The 24,417-nt window shown below is 40.7% G+C and overlaps 1 protein-coding gene across 1 annotated transcript in view; it reads left to right on the plus strand.

Moving 5' to 3' along the window:
* BMPER (BMP binding endothelial regulator) overlaps positions 1 to 24,417 on the plus strand; it is a 149,565-nt gene that overhangs the window by 5,382 nt on the left and 119,766 nt on the right. Inside the window, exon 3 of the mRNA XM_053993639.1 lies at positions 19,874 to 19,973. Coding sequence (XP_053849614.1) covers positions 19,874 to 19,973 — 100 coding nt within the window. The remainder of the gene's footprint in view (positions 1 to 19,873; positions 19,974 to 24,417) is intronic.

A 24,417-nucleotide genomic window follows, 5' to 3' on the forward strand; every position in this document is an offset into this window, starting at 1 on the left:
GCAACTGTGTTTATAGCTAAAGACTTTTCTGATGAAAGGATGGGAAATGCTCTCAGCTGCAGCAAGTTGGGTATCAGATGAAGGTAAACACTGAAAGGAAATGCTAGATGTGATGGGCAGTAATGTCAAAAGAAGGGAAACTATTATTTCAGATAATGGTGTGCCCCCTGACAGTACAAAAAACATTAGAGAACCTATGATTGTGACATTATGTCATGCTTAATGGTCAACAGTAAAAATGTCTTAAGTCTTATTGGCTTCTGAAAATCAAAGTAGTGAACCTGTGGGTTATGAAGATAAGTGAAAAAATTTGTGTTTTAGGGAACTAGTCTGAATTGGTAATGATGATTATAGGTAAAAATACATAATCTTGATGGTATCCATAATGGAGTTATATTGATTCACTTTGAGAAATTGATGCCAGTTATTAAATGCTTTAAGACTGCAAATGATTATAGCTACACTACCTAATGCAAAAATTACCTTCTAAAATTATCCTCCCACATCCCTGGAAAAATGATTTTTTTTTTTTTAAATCCACAGGAGCACTTTGCAAATTTTGTGCAGTTTGAGAAGCCCAAACATGTTGTGTATGACAATTTCAGATCTTTTTCTGTTATATGTGTAAGTTTTGGGCTGAAGATAGTGGAGGCATAAGTAAATTTCTGTTAGTAGAACCAAACAAGGCTTCATAAATATGAAAGCCTAGAACATTTTGGTAAGTTTGGGACATTTTGTATATTGAGGATTTTGAAATGTTAGGGGGAAAATGCTATTAACAGACTATTAAGGGAATTTTTGAATAGATTTCTTTTATTTAACTATTATCATTTAAAACAGGCATGGAATATTTAAGTTCAGCTCTGGTACAAGTACGGTAAATGATCAAATTCAGCAGAGTTTGTGTTGGTACAGCTTTTTGGCTGGAAGGTATCTAACACTCAAAAGAGAAGTAGGCTCACAACTGATATTATGGCATTTGCTTTCAAGAAATACGTGCTTCAACATACACGTGGAAAAGACATAAAAATGCTGCAGTCCATCGGAAATAGGTGAAATGAGAACCTGTGCATAATTATAGGGCGAGAATGTAAAAAGACCACAGAATTAACTTAGCCCAAGTTAAAATTCTGAGTGCTGAGTTTTTTGAAGGTGAGATGAGCTCAGCAGTGACGACGATGACAGGTGGTGGTGCCAGCAGTGGTGTGGAGAGCCATGTCATTTCATGCTCATTTGTCATCATCTCCATGGACCCTGAACACCTCGCCAGAAGCAAGCAGGGATCCAAGAATAATGTATCCATTGGCCAGTGGTGTATGGAGTTTCAAAATGAACATACCAAAAATGCCAGCTGAAAGGGACAGGGTAGAAGTGAGGAACTGCAAGGCAATAGATAGGTGTACCTCAGCTAATGCTGGCCTTGCCATTGCAATGGCTTTTAGACTTTTTTTTGAAGCGAATGAATGGTTTGAGTTTTTGTATGCTTTTTGTGGGGAGAAAAGGTATTTTATTATCTTTTTTTTCCCCAGCATAGTTTAGAACAAAGTGAGTTGTGTCAAGAAATAGCTGATAAAAGCCAGTAGTAATCTTGACAAACCACATCTAAACCAGAGCCATTTTCCCCACCTTTTCTCATCCCCCCTTCCCTCATGCTTGTGCCTCAAACATACCATTTGCACCTGAGAAGTGGTAATCATATGTCTCAACATTTTATCACCTAAATTCAGACCAGAAGGAAATAAATATGAGCCAGAAAGGATAACCAAGTGTTGGAAAGCTGAGAAAAGTTTGGAGACAGGAGCTCAGGAAACTAGAAATTGGAGCTTTGATTGCCGTAAGTTTTATTCAGCATGAAACATAATTCTGTAGTTTAAATTTCCTCTTTTAAATCCAAATGAGCAGTTTTTTGCTCATAAAAAATTATGTTAAATTTGTGATTATAAGACCTAGTGTTCTGCCTAGCTTGAACTAAAAAATTGGTGAAACCAAGTGCAAGCAAACCAAAAAACTGAAGAAAGGCATTTGTTCCTCCCTGCGTGCACACACACCCAGCCAAAAAGAAGCCCAATCCTAAAAACCATGTCCTCATTGCAGACTAAAGCAAAACAGCTACTAGATGTGCTGCGGTTCTTTACCTATAGATGAGCTGATTTCTGTGGCACAGTGCACAAGTTATAAGCACGTAGCTAGCCTGAGAGCAAGTGTTTGACACATGTTCAGTGAAGATGGCAGTGTTCTAGTACATGAGGATTCAATTGTTGTTGCTTCAAGGTATAATGCAGCCCAGATGACTTTTAGTGGAGTAGTGCATATTAAAAACCAAACAAAAAATCATCAAACAATTCTTTCATACCTATTTTATTTAATTTAATTTCAATAGTTTACATACATCAGCTACAGAGTCTACCAAGACTGCATCTTCTTTCAATTTAAATATTCTTGGTCTTTATTACTGTATAATACAATCAGCTTTCTCTTCACCCACAGAAATAATAAACAAAGAGACAAAAAAGCCTATGATACAGTAGTGTACTGATAGTTTTCACCCCCATATCACTCTAAACGAGAATGCTTTTTTGATTGGTGCATGAAGGGTTCCTGAAACCCAAACATGCTCCAACATGATGAAAGTTTTATTAGTTTTTTTCCCCAAATACCGATGTATATGTAATCTCTTAAATGAAAAAACCCAACACCCCTCACCCCGCCCCAAAAAACAAACCCTGAAAACAAAAACCAGACATAACGCTACGTCTGGTGCAGCAGGGTGTCCCATATGTGCTTTGTCATAGAAACTAAAGAAATGTATGTATGAATATGTATATATATGTATATATGAAGGAGGTCTTACAAGAGACAGGTGACTTGGATCAAGACCCAGAGGTGGATTTTCATTGCTTTGGTAGGCTCTTCTGGAGGATGATTCTGGTAGATTCACCTGTACTTGTTCTTAATTCATGCAAAACATCTGTGAAACAAGAGTTTGACCTGCCTGACAAACTGTCTGTGGTATAGTTACCCTGGCTTGATCCTTAAAGTTTCCATCAGCAGTTTTGATGAATGTTGAAGTCAGTTTAGTTCCATATACTGGTATGCCCACCCTGGTCAAGTGGTACCACATGCAACGTCTCATCTGATTTCCTCCTCTGGGGAATAAGCATAGATTGTATAGTATTGTTTGTTGTGTCTGTGCCATCTGTGGACCTTTTTATGTCCACTTTCTGCACTTCATATCCAAGAGCTGCCTCAGACTGTGGCACATCCCTGCACAGGTATGTTGGCCTTTAGATCACTCTGCTTTGTCGTGACAATTATTTTGGGGATGTGGTACACAGTCATGTGTAACAGCTTATGATGAAGCCTTTCTGGAAATCTGCAGGCTGGAAGAAGCAATTTCATGTTGTTCTCAGACCACATGGGCTAGTGAAGAGTTCACTACTTGCACATTTCTAACATAGTCAGCTGTGCTGAGCAAATACACATATGCACACAGTGCTGAACTGATTATAGATCTTGGCAAAACCCTCCTGGAAGAGAGCTGGTGATATGTCACTGTAACGATGATGGAGATCCAATCCATCACGTATGAAAATGAGATTCTCTTTGGTGTAATTAAAGGATTAGATATCTCAAATACAAAAGAATATGTATAAATAATACATGGAAAAGTATGAAGGGCACAAAAATGCCATAAACTAAATGGAAAAATGTAATATAACTTGCAAATGTCTTTGGAATGCATCTACAATAAGCGTAAAATGGATCAGTCTAAGTTAAGACACTTTTTTATTGCCAATAAGAAAAACATTATTAAAGAGCTGGTCCAATATCAAAATGGCATTTTAAAAGCATACGGTTACCTGTATATAGTTTTTATTAGCTTTCAAGTTTCTTCCATTGAGTTGTTAATGGTCCTTTCAAGAATTATGGTTCTGTAAATGAATGGCTTACAGTGTCAGTACTTCTGCTGCTCTGCTTTGTGCTGCTGTATAAAAAAGAGATATTTTTTCCCCACCAAATATCTGGTTTTATTTCCCCATCATGATTTAATAGAAAACTTTGAGGGAAGAAAAATATTAAAAAACAACCAAAAAATATCAAATGAAAATGCAACCTCTTTATATTGAACGTATGGCCAAATAAAAGGCCATTGTGAAGAAACAAACACAATATTACATAAAAGCTTTTACCTGTATTACTACTATTAACATGACTATCATACTGGTACTTGCTTATAGTGTACCTAATAACTGGTGTGATTACTTCCTCTGAGGCCTCTTGGCCTCTTCATCTTATGCATTAAGCTGCAGCTAAAAAATTCCTAGTCTGACAGTTGGCCGATTGAGCTCTGTGCAGCGTTTTGTATCCAGCTGAACCAAGCGCTGAGCTCTGGATCCAAGTACAGCATGGATCTCATCCCCTATCATCCCCAGAAGCTGACCTTGTGTGCTGACACCTAAATTTAATATAATTTTTGTCTGCCTCTCCAGTTATTTATTAGACCTTTTTCCTGGCTTTTTTTTTTTTTTCCATTTTCCTCATGTCTAGAATCCACTTGCTGTAGATAGTAATCCATAATCTGGTGTTAAAGTAGGACTGTGTACCACCACCTTGCTGAGAAAATAACTTGTCTTCATGCATTATCTATTATTTTCATGCTTTTTACTTGTCATCCATTCTACACATCAACCTCCTGGCTATAGTTTTCATTTTCTGTCTTGTATCCCAGGTTTTTCAGAGAAGGAAGAATTGTACGTGTGTGCTGGGAAGTGCTATGGCAAAAGGCGGTACTGTGAAATAGCATTAGAGTTGAGATATATTTATTCTTGTGAGAACTAAGGATGGGGATGTGATGAAATGCCATGTAGAAAAAAATGATGCCAAACACATGATGTTTTCCTAGACAAAATGCAGTCCCAGTTTTTTTGAGTCCCTGTTTTAAGTAAACCTTTGCACAAAGCTTCAGTGTGAGAGGTTGAGTGAAGCCATCTTTAACTGCCTGAGAGCTCTGCTGACCTGGTTGCACTGCATTTTGCTCCAGAGATGCTCTAGTTCACATAGGGCATTGGCAGTCGGTCGCCTGGTAGCCATGCAGCCTAAAGTATGTGTAAACCTCAGCACACAGTATTGAAACTTCCTGTAAGACTTGAGAAGTTGAAGATCACCATTTCTGCTTCACACTGAAAACTAGGTATAGCTCAGCCCTGGGCAGCTCAGGTGTGCTCAGTGTAACCCCAGGCTCCTCTGTTGGCTGTAGGATCAGTTGCCTTTTCCCCATAAGGCCATGGTATGGTTCAAATCCTCTTTCATGGCTAAACATCTTGCTTGAGCCATGGCAGCAGCACCTTACACTCCTCCATAACCAGGGGTATGGAAACAAATATGTTGCAAAGCCCTGGCCAGGAAAATCAGTTTTCTGACAGCTCATAGGCTAGAAGTCTATGTGTTTTGGATTATGTTTCCTTGCTTGGGGTTTGTTTTTTTTACCTGCTTATGACATGTTTATGTTCAGTTATATTAAGTGACTTCAATAGGAAATGGGAGTTTCCCAAGGCTTGGAATCATCAAAATGTGTTCTGATGGCCAGCTAGACTCACACATTTACATTTGTTTTTCTATTTTGTCTTAGGATTTATTAGTGGGTGAAGAATAAGAGACCTCTGTTGTCCTGAGATTGTCTCCTTGTTCTTTTTTATGTCTGGATGTAGAGTTGAGGTTGAGGTATGGTTTGAGAGAGATGAAGAAGAGTTGATTAATGATTGCTCTAGGGCTACATAGTGGTTATGATCTGATTGTGCCAGTTAGTGAAACATCCTGAGGTTGTGTCACCTAGAAACCACTGGGGCAGGAAGGAGCCAGGTAGGTGGCTGGCTTTGAGATAAGGCTGTTAGCTGAAGGATTGCCTGTAAGACCTAAAACACTGATAAAACAGAAGGCTCTCCTGCTACAGGGAGGCTGTTGATCATTTGCTTGTTACAGAGAATATTTTTTTTCTGTATATGACAGTGCACAAATGATAATTTTCATATGTAGCATTTTACCCTTCTACCCAAACAGTCCTGGGGATAGCTAGCCTGGTGATTCAATCTGGAAAATCCTTTTGATTCAAATAAATGAATGAAATTATTTTGGCAGATGAAATGCAAAACATGCAAGTTCTTTAGCCTATAAACCAAGGCTTGGTGGATGTTTGTAAGTGCAGTGGATAAAAAATGCTGGGAAATTAAAATTGCTGTACCTTAAAATGTTGGGGGTCTGGTAGTGTAAGGAACCTTTTTAAAAGATGCATGTTTGAGGCATAATCTGTCCATGATCTATAAACTTGAAGCATTTCTGGAGGAAATTGTTGATGTAGACATTTAAGATGCAGCAGAATGCACTGATACTGAGCCAGAACTTGTTTCGCATGAAAATGCAGAGGAAACTGAAGAAGTCTGCAATTTGTATGGCTTCTGAGAAAATATCTGTGTATGTTCAGTTTAACTTAGCAAGGTTTTCAATCATCAAGAAAAAATAATTTGACCCAAAAATCAATCTGAAGCTGAAATTTATAAAATATCTAGAACTTGAGGCTATGATAATAAGAAATTTGAATGTTTTAATGCACTTGTTACATGAAGCATACATATTTGCTGCCTAAAACTTTGTATAATCATTTTAGTATAAAAGGAGTATCTTTGATATCATCAGGGTTTTTTTTAAATAATTAAACCAGTCCACATACAGAAACATAGAAAAGGTAAAAGCCAAAAAAGGGGAAAAGGAAGCAAATCATGTACCAGAAAAGGGAGTTTCACTGGAAGGCGGCCTTTTGGAGAGACAAATAGGCAGCTCCAAGCCTGTTCAGTGGGCACGAGGACTGAGGGCAGGAGAGGATGTGGATGCGATGTGAATTCAGGAAAGTTATGCGTGGCTCTGGAACCAGAGGTTTAGAAGAATTTGAAGTGACTTCTGGAGAATTAATACGACTCCTGTGTGTTTGTAGACAACTTGTGACTGTGGCCACAAGGTACTGTTCCCACCAGAGGAGTTAGGATTTAGGTTAACCCGCTGAGTGGTGCTGAGGTTGGGCTGGTGGCCCAGGCAGCTCATGCTTTTTGTCTTCCTCCATTGAGAAGACAGCTCTGACCAGAAATTCCTTAGAGCCGTCACACCGAGCAGAGAGCTGGCAGCAGTTGCTGAGTACAAGGCTTTTCCCTAAACCTCCCCTCTGTTTTGGGGCCAAGCAGTTCATGCCGTGCCATTCAGGGTTCACTGCTCTGACCTGGGTGACAGGAGCATCTGCTTCTATATCATAGAGCTTAATAGTTGGAGGATGGGGGAGAACAGCAGTTTATTGTATAAAGTAGTATGTCAAGAGTCACTGATGAAGAGATTAGTGATCTCATCTTGGTCAGGAAATTTCCCCCTCTTCTCTAGGGTAGAGACGTACGTTTCAATTGCCCATGTAAAATGCAGCAGTGTGGACAGGCTGGATGAAGCAGTGTTTCTGTTCTAATCCAGACCTGGCTGTGACTTGGCAACAAGGACTTTCTCTAATTGCAGAAGAAGGTACAGTTAATAAAAAATTAAGTTTCCAAGACCTCAAGTGGATACTTTTTTAGTTTTCCTCGGTTCAGCTGCAGGTTCTCTGTTTTACACGACACTTTAGTCTCTCATCATAAAGAGCCCTTCTTGTGCTAAAGGCGTGAAACTTTTGGATTTCAGATCATCCTTCTGTCTCCCCTAGCTGTCCAGGTAGAAGGATTGCTGCCTGAGTTCTCACTCAAAGAGAACAGTGCTGTCCCACACAATGAAATCATGTCTGTCTGCCTTCAGAGCACTGTGGACTTTGAGCCAGGCATAATCTGTTTCCTGACATTTGAGTCTCATTAATTGGGTTAACAAGATGCTATCTACACTCCATACTTATGTAAATAGAACCTGCTAGCAAAGATCTTAATGGCACCTGATATATCACACTGCCTTTACATCTATCAAGAGGTACCACTGCAGGAGTCACTTCCAAAAGCAAGTTGTGTTCTTGGTCCCATGGGTCCCTTTATAAGCTGTAAGAAATGCTGGTGGTCAAGGCCAACTGTTCAGATGTCTTTCAAGTGTCCCACTGGTGACCAAATCTCACTTTGTCAAGATGACAAATGACTTGTGCATACCCTGTTCACCTTCGAGCTTCGCTCTAATGTCAGCTCCATTTACTTGTCAGAAACAGGTATTTTTTTTACTTCCCGCAGTGCAAGTGGGGCAGGGGAAAGGAAGGAGTGAAGGGAACACAGGCTGAGGAAAAAAAACCTGCTTGTATGGCTTCTATTCAATGTATTATTATAGTTGAGATTTGCAAACTTTGGGCATACCAGAATCTGTTTGTTTGTACATGTGCAAAACAGAGAGAAGGGAATTTGCTTTTCAGAAGTGAGAACTGTCCCTGCAGGGCTATGATTATGCAAAAACATGTTTTAACCACTGGATTTTTCAAGAAGAAAGTGGTTGTGCAAGATGAGTTTCTTATTTTGGACAGCAAATTTTTTCCAGAGCAGCATTAAAAATAAGTGTTTAATTAACAGGGTCTACCCAGAGCATAGGGCATTGTGCATGTGTCTGCACTGAAGAGCTTGACTCAAAGAGCTCTGAGCTCTCATGGGTGGTTTCATTGACTGCAGTGGTATTGTTATGTGGCTAAGTGATCACTGCTGTGATTGAGGGCTGTTACATCTCACCCAAAAGCAGCCATGGCCAGGCCACAAAATATGGTCAAAGTCAGCTCAAGGACTGTGAAAGTGACACTGACAGCTTTGGCTTTTAGTTTCTTCTCAATGACTTCCATATCGCTTTTTCTTAGTCTACAAGTCAAAATATGCTATTTCTCCTATTAGCTACAGTGTTGGCTGAAGTTTTGAAAGTCACAATCTTACTAAATTTGGCAGTGTGATTAATCACAACAAAGGAAAGCTTATTCTACCTTTCTTCTTTGCATCTGATGGAAGCAAGGAAGTTTCAGTAGATACACAGCAGAAACACACAGAAGTGAGATGTGTCAAATTAAACACTACAGTGTCATAAGCATTTCGGACTAATTTTCCCAAGATCTTGAGCCTTCCTTTGCTGGCAGCAGCTGGATGAAGATATCTTGAGGGTGATGCCTGCTGTGAGTTGCCCATGACCCAGGATTACCATGGCCCCTACAAGATTTTACTAGCAGCCAAGCAGCAGTTGCAGCAAAAATGAGTGAGCCTTTGTGAGTTGAAAGCAGCATTAAAAGACCCTGGAAGCTTTTGCCTACTCTGAGGGGTTCTGCTTGAAATGCTCCTTCTCCTTGTCTCTTCCCACTCTTCCCTATGCTGACTGACAAGTTGAAGGCTGTGCCTTCTCTCTGCAGACTGCTGTGAAGAACCTTTTTTATTTTCTAAAACCATTGTGTAGCACAGGCAAGATCACGTAAGAAAACAAATTCAGGGTCAGTTCTCAGTTTCCTTGCAAGTTCATTAAAACAGCAGTGTCTGGAGGCCTTTTGCCTAAATAATTTCATAATAGAAACCAGACACTCGTTGCTTCTTTCTTTTGGGCTACTATTTTTATTTGCTTGTTGTTCCTGAAGTGTTTTGGTCCTATTTCAAAACTTGCTTCAATTAAATGAAGAGACTGTTTTTTTTCTGGTGCTTTCTGGTTTAAAAGCTGTACTGCAAAACTTCTAGGAGTCCTCTGGATTATGAAGCTTCGATTGACAGGGGTTTTCCTCTGAAAATAACATTAGAAAACCGCAAAGTGTAGCTTAAACATTTGAAAGAAAATAAGAAACCCTTCCCCTTTCTCTCCCCCAGCTGAGATCTCCTGTCACTGCTTCTGGCATGCATCACATCTTTGAGGATACAGTATCATGAGAAAACTGTCACTTGGTGATGTATTAGGGTAATATATCATGAGAGCATCGTTTTTTTAGAGGATATGGGCAGTAAAATACATGATTCTGGCCAGACAGAGCAGCAGGGGACCCTGCTCTTTTTCTTTCCTTTTCTTTAATCTAGCCCTGTTTTTGTGTTGTACAGAAGTGAGTTTCTTCATGGGATATGACTTGTTGCAGAGTAAGTTAGGAGGCCCATTGGGCTTTTTAAACTCTTTAAGAAGTACATGGCCTCAAGGGCTGCTTTGTTCAAAGTTTTTAGAACAGACTAAAGCCCAAAACTAGAGCATTTGCCACTGCTGAAATCTCTGGTGTAAAGACTGAGTAAGCAGGCTTCAGACAGAGACAGTAATAAAGATGCAATGACAGGTAAGTATTGTTTGGATAATAAATTCGTAGATTTAGCCCATCAAAATGTGATGAAATGACACTTATTTGAAAAGCAATCAATGCATCTCTTTTTAATAAATGTCAAATGAAATTTTAATTCACAACATTAGAAGAAAAAATACTATTGGTCAGTATATAGTCTCTAACAGAAAATACAGTTATCAAAAATATTCTGATTCTGAACTGATAGAATTTGATTTTGATGTGCTTTGATTTTGATGTTCTTTTTGTTGTTTTGATGGCTTTGTTTTTCTTTATTGACAATATCTACCAGAAAATAACAGCGTATAGTACTGGGATAACATTTGTAAAGAAAGAAAAGCAGAATATTTTTAGGGCACTCTTTTGATGGGCAGGGCTAATTTTTGAGATGAGCTAGAAAATAGCATCATGGCTTGATCTAAAATTTTGAATTCAAATGATTTAATAATTTGTTTTAAACCTTTGGTGTAATCTGCTTTGCCCTCTATGAAATCAGCTAGATAATTCATGAGTGTCATCTTCAACAATATTTAGGAGTAGAATTTATTTAGGGTGTTTTCAGAACAATTTTCTTGGCAGACTTCTCCTTCTCCAAGCCATCCTATGGCACTTAAGGAGGACCAGTATGCTCCAGGATACACTCAGGACAGCAATACTGTTCCACATCTCTTGACTTCAGCTGTGTTTGGTTGATCAAGCTCAGATAGTGGAAGCTTTTATGGCCCTCAACTACCTGTCACTTCTCTGGGAGAATGAATTCTCCACCAGCTTCTGTCAGGGTAAACCAGACTAGGACTAGGCTGGACCATGCCCTCAGCATCACCCATTTAGCTGAAAATGAGTTGGGCAGTAATCATCTAAAAGGTTTTGCTGACTAATCTGAGTAGCTGAGAACATCCAGCAAGGAGTAGATCATAAACTCACAGGGGTGGGTCAGTGAGCTTTTACAGCAGCATGGGTACAGGTTTGCAGCTGGAGATTCAAATTAACAGGTATTGCCTGTGACTACCGTTTTCTTAGGTATTGTCATAAGATTTAAGTAATTGATAATTGATTCAAACTCTTCATCGACAAAATAGAAACATAGTCCTGTGAATTAAAATTCACAGAAAAAGATGTGAATTTTAAAAGTGTGCATCTCATGAAGTGTGAAGGTGTGGTCTCCCACAACAATCCCTGTGTGTAACCCTTCCTTGAAATCTGTCCCCTGGACTACTATGGGTATTTTTTTTTTACTAGAGTATGAACTGCTGGGAACTTGTGAAGACCTTGTCTTTTTTTGCTAGAAGACTGCCATGCTGTTCTGCTGACAGCATTGCCTATTACTGTGCAGCTGAAGAACTATAATCTGAAGCTGCATTTGGAGATTGAGGTGGAGACAGGGAGACTGAGAGCTACATGGTCTGGATCCTGCTCTGTCTTTCTCACTGACTCAATCTGCAGTTAGAGTAATTGTGTCTGGCCTTGTCTACTTTGTCCCTAAGCTCACCAGAGCAGGGATGTGCTGCAAAATATTTGCTGTTCTGGGACCCTGACCCCAGCTGCAGCCTTAATATTAATGCCAGCAAATGTAGGAGGAAGGGAAGGTGCTTTCTTTTCACCAAATACTGGTGCACAGGCTGCTGTCAGGGAGTGTTGGGATTGCAGCAGGCCACCAAGGTCAGTTTCCTCATGCTGGTGTACATCATTAAGCACAGTGAAAAAATAAAAAAATCTGTTCAGTCTGTAAGGGGTTGTGAATGATTTGTCCTGAATCCCTTGCACATACTCCTGCCTTCCTCACAGCAGTGGGGAATACCCATTTGAAGTGAAATTTGGTGTCATCTTTCAGCAGGGCCTTTGTTTTAATCATCTTTCCTAGGGAGCGGGGAGAGCTCGAATTATGAAGGGGGGATGGTTGATGCTGGCTGAGCATCACCACAGGGAAGACTGCAGCCTCCTCCCTGCTCACCCTGAGAGGCCAGATAAGCTAAACATATTACAGGGATGAGGGGGCAAATTGAAGGCTACAGAGTGCTCTGCTCAAAAAAGGAAAGAGAGACTGTGAACTCAACTAAAATACTGTCATTTTTATCTAATTTCATGCTGACATCATGGTCATGTTCTGCCACAGGCAAGGACCCAATGCTGAAAGTACTGAAGTGTATGTTTGATTTCACTCCTGTGAGTTGTCCCATTACAATTTTACGTGCTTAAAATAATGCGACTTTTTTCTCTCTTGGTGAAGCATATGCCTTGGTGTTTGTAGGTTTTATGTGGGCACATGGAGAGAATGCTATAATTTTCCTGAGGACAAACATTATTTTATAGGGAAATATTTTTTCCACCTTGAATTTAGAAATGCATCTAGTGTGCTAAACCATTTTTTTACTGTACCCACAAATTTTTTTTTGCAAGGGAAATAAACCCCAGCAGATTACTGGAAGGGAATAAGGGAAATGAGACCTTATCCTCATCTCCCTTGACAGTGATTCAAAGGGTCTGCAGACATCTCTCCTTGGGGAGTGGTGTCTCCTCCCTGAAGCCTAATGGTGTGGCTCTTGCTCAGGTAGAGAAATGCTCATGGAAGACAGCAGTCCCACAGTTTCAGCAGGGATCTCTTCCTTGCATCAACTCTGCCAGTTAAAGGGAGGTTTGTAAATCGAACCTGAGACAGAGAGTTCCAGGCAGGGAGTGCCAAAGAAGCAAGGGTACTATTTTCAGAAAGAGCCTCAGGTTTTGTCTAGACCATGAATTAAGCATGTGTCTGAGCCTGTTCTTGAGTTCAAGTTGGCCCAACATCGGGGTTGTTTTGCACATAAACATAGGTGCAGGCACAGGCTTGGGAGCTCCCAAGCTTTGCTGAGGGACAGAGCCTGTGACAGTGCTGGCCCAAACCTTTGCCTGTGGCCAGTGTGGTATGAGTGTGGCTTCTTGTGTGCTTGAGAGGATGCTCTGGCTATGTGCAACACCTGGCAGAGAGCCCAGGAGCCTGGGCTAAGAACACGGGCATCACGGCACATGGCAGGAGCCAGCGTTCGAGCCTGCCCTTTGCCTTGCGGTGGAGAGGCTGCCTATGTGAATTGAATACACTTGTTTCATTAATTTTAAATTGCTCTTTCTTCTCCTGAGGTCACATGTGTGTATTTGAAAGCTCCATCCCAAATTCCTCGGGGGCAACTTTTGCCATTGTTTGAAAATTGTTATTGTTTTCATGGGTGATCCCACAGGCTTCTCCTAGCAGAAACTTAAGGATATCCTGAGCTACTTGGTGAGGAGTCCTATCAGAATTACCAGCAGGACTACGATGAATAATGGTAAAAAATGAATGTTTTCAGGATTAGTCATTAATGGTAGTTGGTATTCCTACCTAATCTCTCTCTCTTGCTTTTATTATTTTTCTCTCCACAGCATTTTTTTGGTTAAATGAAAGTTTAAGTAACATTTTTCCCATTGAGTCTAAATAATTAATAACCTCGGGGTATTAGAAATGCAGTGCAAGCTTCCTAAAAGCATTTTCAATACATAAAAAGAAAGAAAGAAAAACAACCCCAGACCATCACTGTGGACATCTGGCCCCCTGAGAAACCACATCTTCAATGTCTTCTGCAGCCAGCTGTTACAGCACAAGAGTGCTCAGGATACCATTGATGGAAACACTTCTTGGTACAGTCCTGAATAAATGAAGCAGACTCCTATGTTTCTTTTCTTTCTTTCTTTCTTTCTTTCTTTTCTTTCTTTCTTTCTTTCTTTCTTTCTTTCTTTCTTTCTTTCTTTCTTTCTTTCTTTCTTTCTTTTCTTTCTTTCTTTCTTTCTTTCTTTCTTTCTTTCTTTCTTTCTTTCTTTCTTTCTTTCTTTCTTTCTTTCTTTCTTTCTTTCTTTCTTTCTTTCTTTCTTTCTTTCTTTCTTTCTTTCTTTTCTTCCTTCCTTCCTTCCTTCCTTCCTTCCTTCCTTCCTTCCTTCCTTCCTTCCTTCCTTCCTTCCTTCCTTCCTTCCTTCCTTCCTTCCTTCCTTCCTTCCTTCCTTCCTTCCTTCCTTCCTTCCTTCCTTCCTTCCTTCCTTCCTTCCTTCCTTCCTTCCTTCCTTCCTTCCTTCCTTCCTTCCTTCCTTCCTTCCTTCCTTCCTTCCTTCCTTCCTTCCTTCCTTCCTTCCTTCCTTCCTTCCTTCCTTCCTTCCTTCCTTCCTTCCTTCCTTCCTTCCTTCCTTCCTTCCTTCCTTCCTTCCTTCCTTCCTTCCTTCCTTCCTTCCTTCCTTCCTTCCTTCCTTCCTTCCTTCCTTCCTTCCTTCCTTCCTTCCTTCCTTCCTTCCTTCCTTCCTTCCTTCCTTCCTTCCTTCCTTCCTTCCTTCCTTCCTTCCTTCCTTCCTTCCTTCCTTCCTTCCTTCCTTCCTTCCTTCCTTCCTTCCTTCCTTCCTTCCTTCCTTCCTTCCTTCCTTCCTTCCTTCCTTCCTTCCTTCCTTCCTTCCTTCCTTCCTTCCTTCCTTCCTTCCTTCCTTCCTTCCTTCCTTCCTTCCTTCCTCCCTCCCTCCCTCCCTTCCTCCCTCCCTCCCTCCCTCCCTTCCCTCCCTTCCTCCCTCCCTTCCTTCCCTTCCTTCCCTTCCTTTCTTTTTCTTTCCTTTCTTTCCTTTCTTTTTTTTTTTTTTTTCCCTTCTTGAAGCCAAATCCAGGTTGAAAAGAGCCATCCTCCTGGTGGCTGCTGTGAGCCGGCAGGAGTCCAGTGGGGAACCCTGTAGAAAGTTGGCTGTGGCTTCCAAGCTGTGGTTTGGCACATATCCTCTCCAAGATCTCTGCCAAATATTCAGACTCCTTTTTAGTGTGTGGTTGGTTTTTTTCTTTTCTTTTCATGTTGGCATTTTATTTAGCTGTACCATATGAGTTTAAGGCTGTTAGTTTGATATAATTTGTTGCCAGAATGGGCTGTTTTGTGTGGGGTTCTTTGATGGAAGGTAAAAATATGAGGTGTATGTAAAAGCTGAACAAATTGCGTTGAGAGGAGGTTGTAGTAAAGGTAACATGAAGCAGTAGCAATGATATTGCTGGTCTGGTTAGTGTATCTCTCTTGTGTAGGAATTTGACATCAGCTCTGCATGCCTAGTTAAGGAGATCCTTGGTTCTCATTGGAAAAGTGTGGGAAAGGGGAGAAACATGGACACCCAACAAAATTTCTGATCTTTTCCCCAGATGCATTAAAACACGAGTTCTCCACAGTTGGGCTTGGTGAGTGCAGTAAGGAGTCCAGGGTGAGGAGTCCAGCACTTCCCTAAGTTTTCCTTTTCAAGGGAGTCTGGGATTCCAGAGTAAACCCTTTGCTGAGCTGAGCACTGACTGGGGAGTTGCGTCAGATGCGGCAGCATTGTTCTGGATCAGCCTGACCTCTTTTAAAAAAATGTGTTTTTCCAACACTAATAGAAATCCTAGCTGAGGTTCTCTCCCTTTCTGTGTGTGTGCCTGAGCACTAAATTAAAAAAAAAAATCCCAGATGTGAATCTATAAACCATCTGTTTAAAATAACTATTGTGCAGGACTATAATTAAAAGTTATTTATTATGAATCTTGGGATCCTATTATGGATTTGACTGACTCCCAGGTTTCTGACTTAGCAAACGGTTTATGTATTTATGGGCCATGTGTTTCTTCTGCACTTCTTGGTGCCAGAGTGCATGTCCTTTAAACAAAAGGGAAAAAAAATCCCCTACCCTCCCATAACTGTTGGCTTCTGACTGTTGCCGTCTAAGAAGTTTTCTCTTAAGAACAGCAAAATTCAAAGTATCTGAGAGCTTTCAACAGATCCAGAGATGCTGTTGACAACACAGATGGAGGCTTGGTAATACAGCTCTCCTGCATGCAGCTACTTAGCGACTTTCTAAATGTATGGCTGGGACAAGTAATGAAATGTTATGATTAGTGGGGGTAGGAGGGGACATAACTGGAAGGAAAGTCCCATTTGCTCTCAGCCTCCACTTTGCCCTTGTGAAATGGGAGGGGAGGAGGCAGCAAAACTGAAACAAGCAGATGGACACTAGACATTAAGAGCAGTGTTTTGGGCAACTGGGTGAAGGGAAAAACCCAGCCTCCAGATGACAATTACTCTTTTGTTTTATTTTTGCACTTTTACACCCAGTGGACCCAGGAGATCTGCACTGGATAATGCCTGACTGCAATAGACTAAACAATGATTTACCAGCCCTGCTTTATCTGCTGCAGGCCTGTGATGGATCAGCATGGTACATTAACCCTTTCCTCTACATCTGCTGACCTTGTTTTCCACAAGATACAACACAGAGATAAAACAGCAGGACCTTTTAGAAAGAATTTTGGGATAATAATAATAGTAGTAGTAGAAGCAGTAAGAGGATGCACTTCCCTGGAGCTACATTCGCTTCTTACTTCAAGAGGGATTTTGTCATGAGGATTACGACAGGGCAGCAGTATATTGCAATTGTGGCTCTACTTTATGTTTTTTTCACCAAAAGACCCCACAAGGAGTGATGGGGCTGCAACTCTGGGCAATGCTATACCTGACACCATGGAAGAGCAGGCCAGCCCTGATGGCAGGGAGTTAGGCAGCCTGGGATGACATCTAAAAGAGCCTGTTTTAGAGCTGTCTGGGCCTTGCCTATAACAAGCTAGAGAGGATGAACATCAGCTTTGCAAATCCTACCCTGTTTTAGTGCTTAGCTGCTCTTCTCTTTTGTGCTGCCAAACATTGGCTCTATTTACCTGGGATACATGGAGCTGTCCTTTAAGGCAGGAGGAGCTTGCAGCTTCTCCTCCAAGGGACAGAGCGAACCTTCTGTGTTAATTCTGGGGGGAAAAACCCAAACAAAAGAAACAAAACAAAAAAACCAACCAAAAGAAAAACCAAACCAAAAAAACCAACAACAAAAAAGGGCAGTGGGTGATGAGTGTGGCACCTCCTCCCTACCTTTCAGCACCATGCTGTAATAACTGAGCTTTGAGTCAGTGATGCAGATTTGCTGCCCTCCACATCCAGAGGCAATTCAATGACTCATCTCCTGCTTTCCCCACAAATACCCTTGCTGTAGGAACCAGTGACTTGTGGGGGCATGAAGAACAAGCCCCTTTCTGCTGAAGCCAGGCCACTGAACAGCAAATAGTTCAAAGTCTACTGAGATAGAGAAAGGAGATGTGTATCTGTAGCCTAGTGCTTAAGACATCCTTCTAGGGGGAAGGACCCTTCAGGTCCTGTCACTACATTGTGGGCCACTAATATTCTTCATGTGAAACAGCTGCTTAATGCAAAACAGCCCTTGGCATCAACACATGAATTCTAAAATCTTCCCTCCCAGAAAACCTGCTAAACCAGCAGCTTTGCTGGTGATAAGGAAAGAAGAGCAAGAATTTGGCTGGCCCCCTGGGGTGGCTCAGTGATACCAAGCTCATCACTGGAGAGAATTTTTCTGATATTAGCAACATGGGGAAAACAGGAGGCTTCTACTGGGAACAGTAACTAGCAAGTATCTCGTGTTTGAAATACGTGTGTTGGGGTCATCCTTAGGAACTCCTTGCATTGCCAACAAGAAGAAACCATGTCAGGATGTACCTGAGGGCAGAAGGAGGCAGACAGCACTCAGGGATGCAATTGCTTAGGAAGTTGGGCTGCATGAGGAATTTGCCCCAGCAGTCCTCTGGGAACCATGGAATTAAAAAAATTACAGATCTGTGTTATTTTTTTTGTCCCTCTTGCTGCCATCTGCAACAATAATGTCATCCTTGGAAGAGGGAGTCCAATGAGTAGCTGCCCACTGCCCCCCCCCTTACACACGCCCAGCCCAGCCAGGTTGGTTCTGAAGGCCGCTGTGCACCTCACTTTTCTCAGAGGTGCATGATGCAGGCTGCAGCTGGGAGAAGCATGTTCTCCACAGGAGCAAACTCTAAACTAGGTTTTGCCCTTCCTTCGCACCCACTTTCACCAGGCAGAAGATTTTCCACAGATAAAGGTAGTGGGGCTGATAGGCTTATTAAACCTTTCCTTAAGCAAACTCATTAGAGAGAATGAGGTTTTAGCAGAACCCTTTAAAATACAGGCTGTAGTTGAGTTGGTAAGTTTGATTCTGCTGCCCTTCAACAGACTTTACGGGGGCACCATGTTCCTGTAAAGGGAATCAAGATTCCACTAGGCACTTTAAAAGAGACGTTGAACCACTTGCAATTCTGTGTCGAGGCTGCTTTGTGCCAGTCCAGAGCTACAGACCAGCCATAAATTCAGCTTAACCTGCTGGTTAAATTGCATTTATGGTTGGTCTGCAGTGCTGGAGTGATGCAGAACAGCCAGCACTGCAGTGACCTGGCTCCTTATAGTAATCGTTTGTGTTGCTGCAGCTGTGCTTTAGGGCCTGATTCTCATTTGCTGATTTCACACTGTCTTGGTGAGAGTGAGTCCTCATTTACACTGATAAGACTGAAGTGCCTTTATAGCTCCCATCAGATCACGCAGTGACTTTGAAGTAAATAAACCTCTGATTTTAGACAAAGGGCTGGAATGTAATAAAAGCTGCGTGTTATTCTTCACAGGCACCTTGAATAAGGCCACAGGGAGCGAAATAAAGAGACTGGAAAGCACAGCTTCTTTTTCTTTAGTTTTATGATTTACATTTTTCTAGCCCTTTGATTTTTTGGTCTCTAATTAAGTCATAAGATTGGGTGAGGTGGGTACTTGCATGTGCTAGATGGCCACCTGTGTCACCTAATGAACTGAGCTACTAATTATAGGTGGAGGTCACTTCAGAGGGCTACTTTAAGTAAGGAATTTGAAGTAGCAAAATTTTACTAAAAGAAACTCCCCAAGTATTTGTTTTCTGCACCTATTTAATGGCAGGTATAACCAAAAGGGTTGACACCACTGGGGCAAGGTAGGCAATAAATGGAATATTTCTGCTGCTTGCTGTTGCACATCCTCTATTGACATTCCTTGATATGGTCCATGTGCTCTTTGGCCTTGGGAAATCACTGGCTTTTTGCCATAGCAAGATGACACTAAAATGTACAGTGATTCTGTCTGCTCATGGTGTTTCATTGAGTCTCAGCATTTTGGGGAGAAAGATGAATTAAATTAATCATCTTGCCTGGTATAATACATGGTAGCCTCTTTTAAAGAACCTCTAGACAAAATTGATTTTCTGCAGTGGCAGAATTTTGTTTTCTCTGAGGTTACTGCCATTTTCTCTGCTGTTTGTCCTTCTGTCACAGTGAGAAGTGATTCCTAAGCTGTGCAGTTCATGGGGCAGCTCCTCAAGACACTGAGGATATTTTAACAAGCACATCATGTAGGTAGTTGTTAATTTAAATAACATGGATTTCTTCACTGCAGTACATTTTCTGTATGTGACTAGGTAGTAGTCATGAATTACTGTCTAAGTGGGTTTTAAACACCATTTACTTGGGCTCCTGGATTATTCAAAGACTGTTCTCTACTAGATAAGAAAGAAAGCAAGCCTGTTCTTTCTAGAGAAGAAAGATGTTTTGAATCACAAGGACCTCTCCTGAAGCAAAAAAGGAGACTGCTGTCCCCACATTTTATTTTCTGAATTGCAAGAAATGGTAGCTTTGGTTTTGGTTTGTTTCCAATAGCTGTTGTCTTTTTTTTTTTTTTTTTTTTTTTTTTCCAGAATAAGGAAGTGACGTGCAAAAGGGAGAAGTGTCCAGTGCTCTCCAAGGACTGTGCTCTCGTCATTAAGCAGAGAGGAGCTTGCTGTGAGCGTTGCAAAGGTGCCATTCCCTTCCTGTCATTTTCCCTCCTTTTGGAAAGTTATCAGTGCACATTTAGGTTGGCAAAGATAGGACTAAATTTGCAGCTTCTCAGCTGGGACTTGAGTGTCACCAGAGGCTGGAAGAGGGCTGTAACCATAATTGAAATACAGATGTTTACAAAGCTGAGGGAAATACATAAATTCACGTATTCATCCTGCAATTATTAGTCCTTGCCTTTAGAGATGCATCTTTATTCTTCATCACTATGTTGTCAGTTTTTCAAGAGTTCTAATTTTGTCAGAAATATTTTAGGTCAACATCAATCTGCTAGTAGTCACTGGTCAGTAAGAATCTCTAACTTTTTATGTGGTTGGACAGAATAAGAATAATGCTTCTGAGTAATAAAGAGCAGGGTAATTATCTATGGCTATTCCTATTTCTCCCCTGGAAACAAACTAAGCAAATTTTATTTATTTTATTAAACATCTCCTCATTCAAACAATAATATTATGGACATTTTTATGAAAGCCAAATAAACAACAATCTGAACATTATACATTTATTTATTGACCAACATTGTATATTCCAAGCTGTTTAAAATGAGATAATGATCAAATAATAATTTTAAAAAAGTGTAAGCATGCATGGCATGTATCTGCTATGTTTACCCACATGAAAAATATGCAAGTAGATGAAGTTGAAAAGTAGTCTTTCTTTTTTATATTGATATAGTAAGTAATATGCTCTAAACCAATAATTTTGCTGAGGGACTGCTTCCATAATCAATGAGGTGGAGAATATCAAATTCAAACAGATTTATTTTATTTTTCCTCTGTCATTTTTATTTCTCCACTGGTGATTGTGTGGGATTAAGAGGGAGATAGGGTAGGATAAGTTGTTGGGAAATAAAAGCATTTCTTGCTTTCCCAGAGGAAATACAAACTCAGGAAAACAGATTATGCTGAAATTCAGATGGAAGAGGCATAATGGATGTGTATTTTTCCTGGAAGGTTGCAGGGGTGTGTTAGATGCTGTGCTTATGATTTGCTTCTGTGCTGCAGCTTTGGAATAGGTTTGGCAAGCCCCAATTTGAAGATTTTTCTAAAAACATGACACTTAAAAGAGAAGGAAATGAAGTGGAAAAAAACCTAAACCATTACTGAAACAATAAGAATTTGAAATTACAGATTTTACATAAATTACATGTAATTTATTTATTTTGTCAAACCATGTTTAGTATCAGCTTTGTAGGAAAAGGTTGCTAAGTGTCGGGTGGATTAAGATGAAGTTTGATTTTTCAGTTGCAAAATGGGATGTGTATTTGCTCAATGGTCTAAAAATTCTATATACATATACATGCATGCAAAATGAAAAGAATGAATGTTTCAAAGCTGAACAAGCAATATTTTAGTTCAAACCCCTTTTAACATTTTCTGTTTATCCTGAATTGGGGTGGGTACCTACAGAACATTATTGATAGGCTTGAGCCTGCCATCTGCAGATTGGTATGCTTGACATCTCTAATGGGATAATTAATAGAAACTATTAAAAAACAGAATCAGGAGGCACATGGATACTTGAGATAGAAGTGGGATGAGTTAGCTAGGGTCCTTTGAATATATCAATGGACAGAGAGATCCCACTAATAGGTATCCAACAAGATCCCTCACAAACTGCTGAAGAAACTAAGCAGCCCTGAGTTTTCACAGATACTTTTCTCATCAGCAAATAAGTAATTAATGTATGGTTGTTTTCATAGTAAATAAATGTTGCCAACATATCCTTGCAAAGATCTCAATTTGCCAAAGTGCTCAAAAATTACCTAGAAAAGGGGTGAAGAGAGACAGGAAGTTTGCTGCTGACGACCTGATCTAGTAAAGCAAGAGGATGGCCTGTGAGGAGCTGCAAAAATGTTCTCAGGGCACTGAAAAACTGATGACAAAGCAGCAAAGGAAGTTAATGTGGATGGGAATAAATGGATGCCCAGAGGACAAAACAGTCCTAACTTTACAAATACAATACTGGGCTCTGAGTTGACAATAACTGAATGGCAACTGTTTCTGAGTGTTATAGAAGATACTTCTGTGGCATAATCAACTCAACTCTCAGCAATTCTCCAGGGGGAAAACTGAACTCTGAGTTTGTTAGGAAAGGGGCAAGGTACAGACCAAAATGCTCTTTTTTCCTCTCTGAATCAGACAGGCTGCTTATTCCTGCCCTTCTGGATGCTAAACTATAGCTATGGACCTTGGCCTGTATTTTTCACACTTCCCAAGGTGTCTCTTAGTAGCTGCTATCAGACAGAAGATTATTGACTAGAAGTGTTCTTGGTCTGATCTATGATGGCTGTTTCTATGTGCTTAAAATGCAAGAAGAACATTAAATTTTATAATAAAAAAAAAAAGCTCTCAAGGACTGAATTTTCAAAGTAGATGTGAAATTTCTAAGTATTTTTTTCTGTGCTTTCTTAAAGGCAAAACAAAATATGCACCCATTTAACTCCCACAGTCTTGACACCACACTCTGTCACCAGGTTGTTCTGGTTCCAGGGGAAGAGGCTGATGGAACCACCTCTACCCCAGGGGAGGCTGCTTGCTCTCCCACCATTCTGAGCACTGCTGAAGATCCTGCTCTGTTCTGTGCCAGGTCTAAAATGAGTGTCCTGTGGGGGGTAACTGGGAAATAAAGGCTGCAAACACCAGGCTGGCAGCATAGAGCTTCAGCTTCTCCCATTGGTGTCCCAGCAGCTCCCCAGCACTCCCCACATGAAGCTCAGATGCAGCCAGGACTTTCCCTTGCAGCATTTATTCTCAGTTACTATTTTGTCAAGCTGCCAGAGTGCCCATGGCAAATGCAAGCAGGAAAAGGGAAACAGGGATTTTTTAGCTTTTTTTTTTTTTTTTTTTTTTTTTTTTTTTTTTTACTAGTTGCATTTAGTCTAAACATGAACAAAATGTTACCAAGGAAAGACATGAGAATCTGATGACTTTTTTCTTGGCTTTGTTCCCAAAGCCTGAGAGAGCTTAATTAGGCCTTACAGGCTCTTGCCAGCTCTCTTTGATAGCTTCACATCTTTCTACCTTGTGAAGAAATGAATGAATGAGTGAGTGAGTGAGTGAATGAATGAATGGCTGCTGTCATCTGAGTGCAAGATCAGGAGAATAACATTAAGACCAAAGGGCATGTTCCAGAGCAGGCTTGTGCAGGAAGGAAACCACTATTCATGAGTCATTTGTGACATCTCTGCCAGTGCATTTTATTCTCTCATGAGGAGCACGAGGACATTCCTTGCCCATTGCAGGAGGGTTGGACTAGATGACCTTTAAAGGTCCCTTGCTAGTCAAACTATTCTGATGGTACCTGCAGCAGTGCACACACCTAAGTCTCCTATTCAGTGCTTTGCATACAGGAGAAACTGAATTGTTGGTAGAGAACTTTTCCTGCAAATGGTTGTGTGCTGAGCATAAGTCCCTTGCTTCCATGTCGGTATTTGTATGCTACTTAGATAATTTATAGCACTTTTTTTTTAATATATATATATATTTTGTAATAAACAGAAAAAGTAAGGAGCAGCTACTAGTAACTAGCAACTACAGTTTTTGCGATCAGAAAATTCACTGTGCTGGAAAGCAGCATATGAAAAGGTTAGGCCTTGCTTTGTCACAGAATCACAGAATATCGTGAGTTGGAAGTATCCCTCAAGGATCATCAAATTCTGACTCCAGGCCCTGCAAGGATAAGAATGTGCCTGAGAACATTGTCCAAATGCTTCTTGAACTCTGTCAGGCTTGGTGCTGTGACCACTTCCCTGGGGAGCCTGTTCCAGTTCCCAGCTACCCTTTGGGTAAAGGACCTTTCCCTAATATCCAACCGGAACCTCCCCTGACACAGCCTCATTCCCTCGGGTGCTCTCACTGGTCACCACAGAGAAGAGACCTGGGCCTGCTCTCCCTGCCCCTCTGCTTCCCCTTGTGAGGAAATTGTAGGCTGCAGTGAGGTCTAAGATTTAAATTAAGATTTAAATCCTCCAGACCAGCCATGTGTTTTAACGCTGTTCTTGACTTTCAGCCCATAGGGCTTTGTTGTAAAGTTGGTGGGGCAAAGCTTACTTTTGCTTTGTGTTTGTGAAAAGTCTGGAACAGAGAAATGTGGATCCATTATTATGGCTCCCTGCTGCAAGGAAAATGCAGGCCACTCAGTCTTATAGGAAAAGTTTTCAGTAAGATTATTCTTTAGACAAATATTTACTGTAGTTTGTAAAACACACCACATACCTCTAGCATGCTATGCATTTTGAAAATACTAAAAATTAAACCCTCTTATTACTTTTGCATAGGATAAATAGGCCACCTTTCATCTCTCATTTTATTTTATATATTTAATGAAGGCCTATGAGGTCACTGAGATTATAGAAATAGATTTGGCAGCATTATCTTATTTAGTTGGATGGAGACCTGTCACT

This window comes from Vidua macroura, chromosome 1 (assembly GCF_024509145.1).
Source record: "Vidua macroura isolate BioBank_ID:100142 chromosome 1, ASM2450914v1, whole genome shotgun sequence".
Classification (NCBI taxonomy): Eukaryota; Metazoa; Chordata; class Aves; order Passeriformes; family Viduidae; genus Vidua; species Vidua macroura.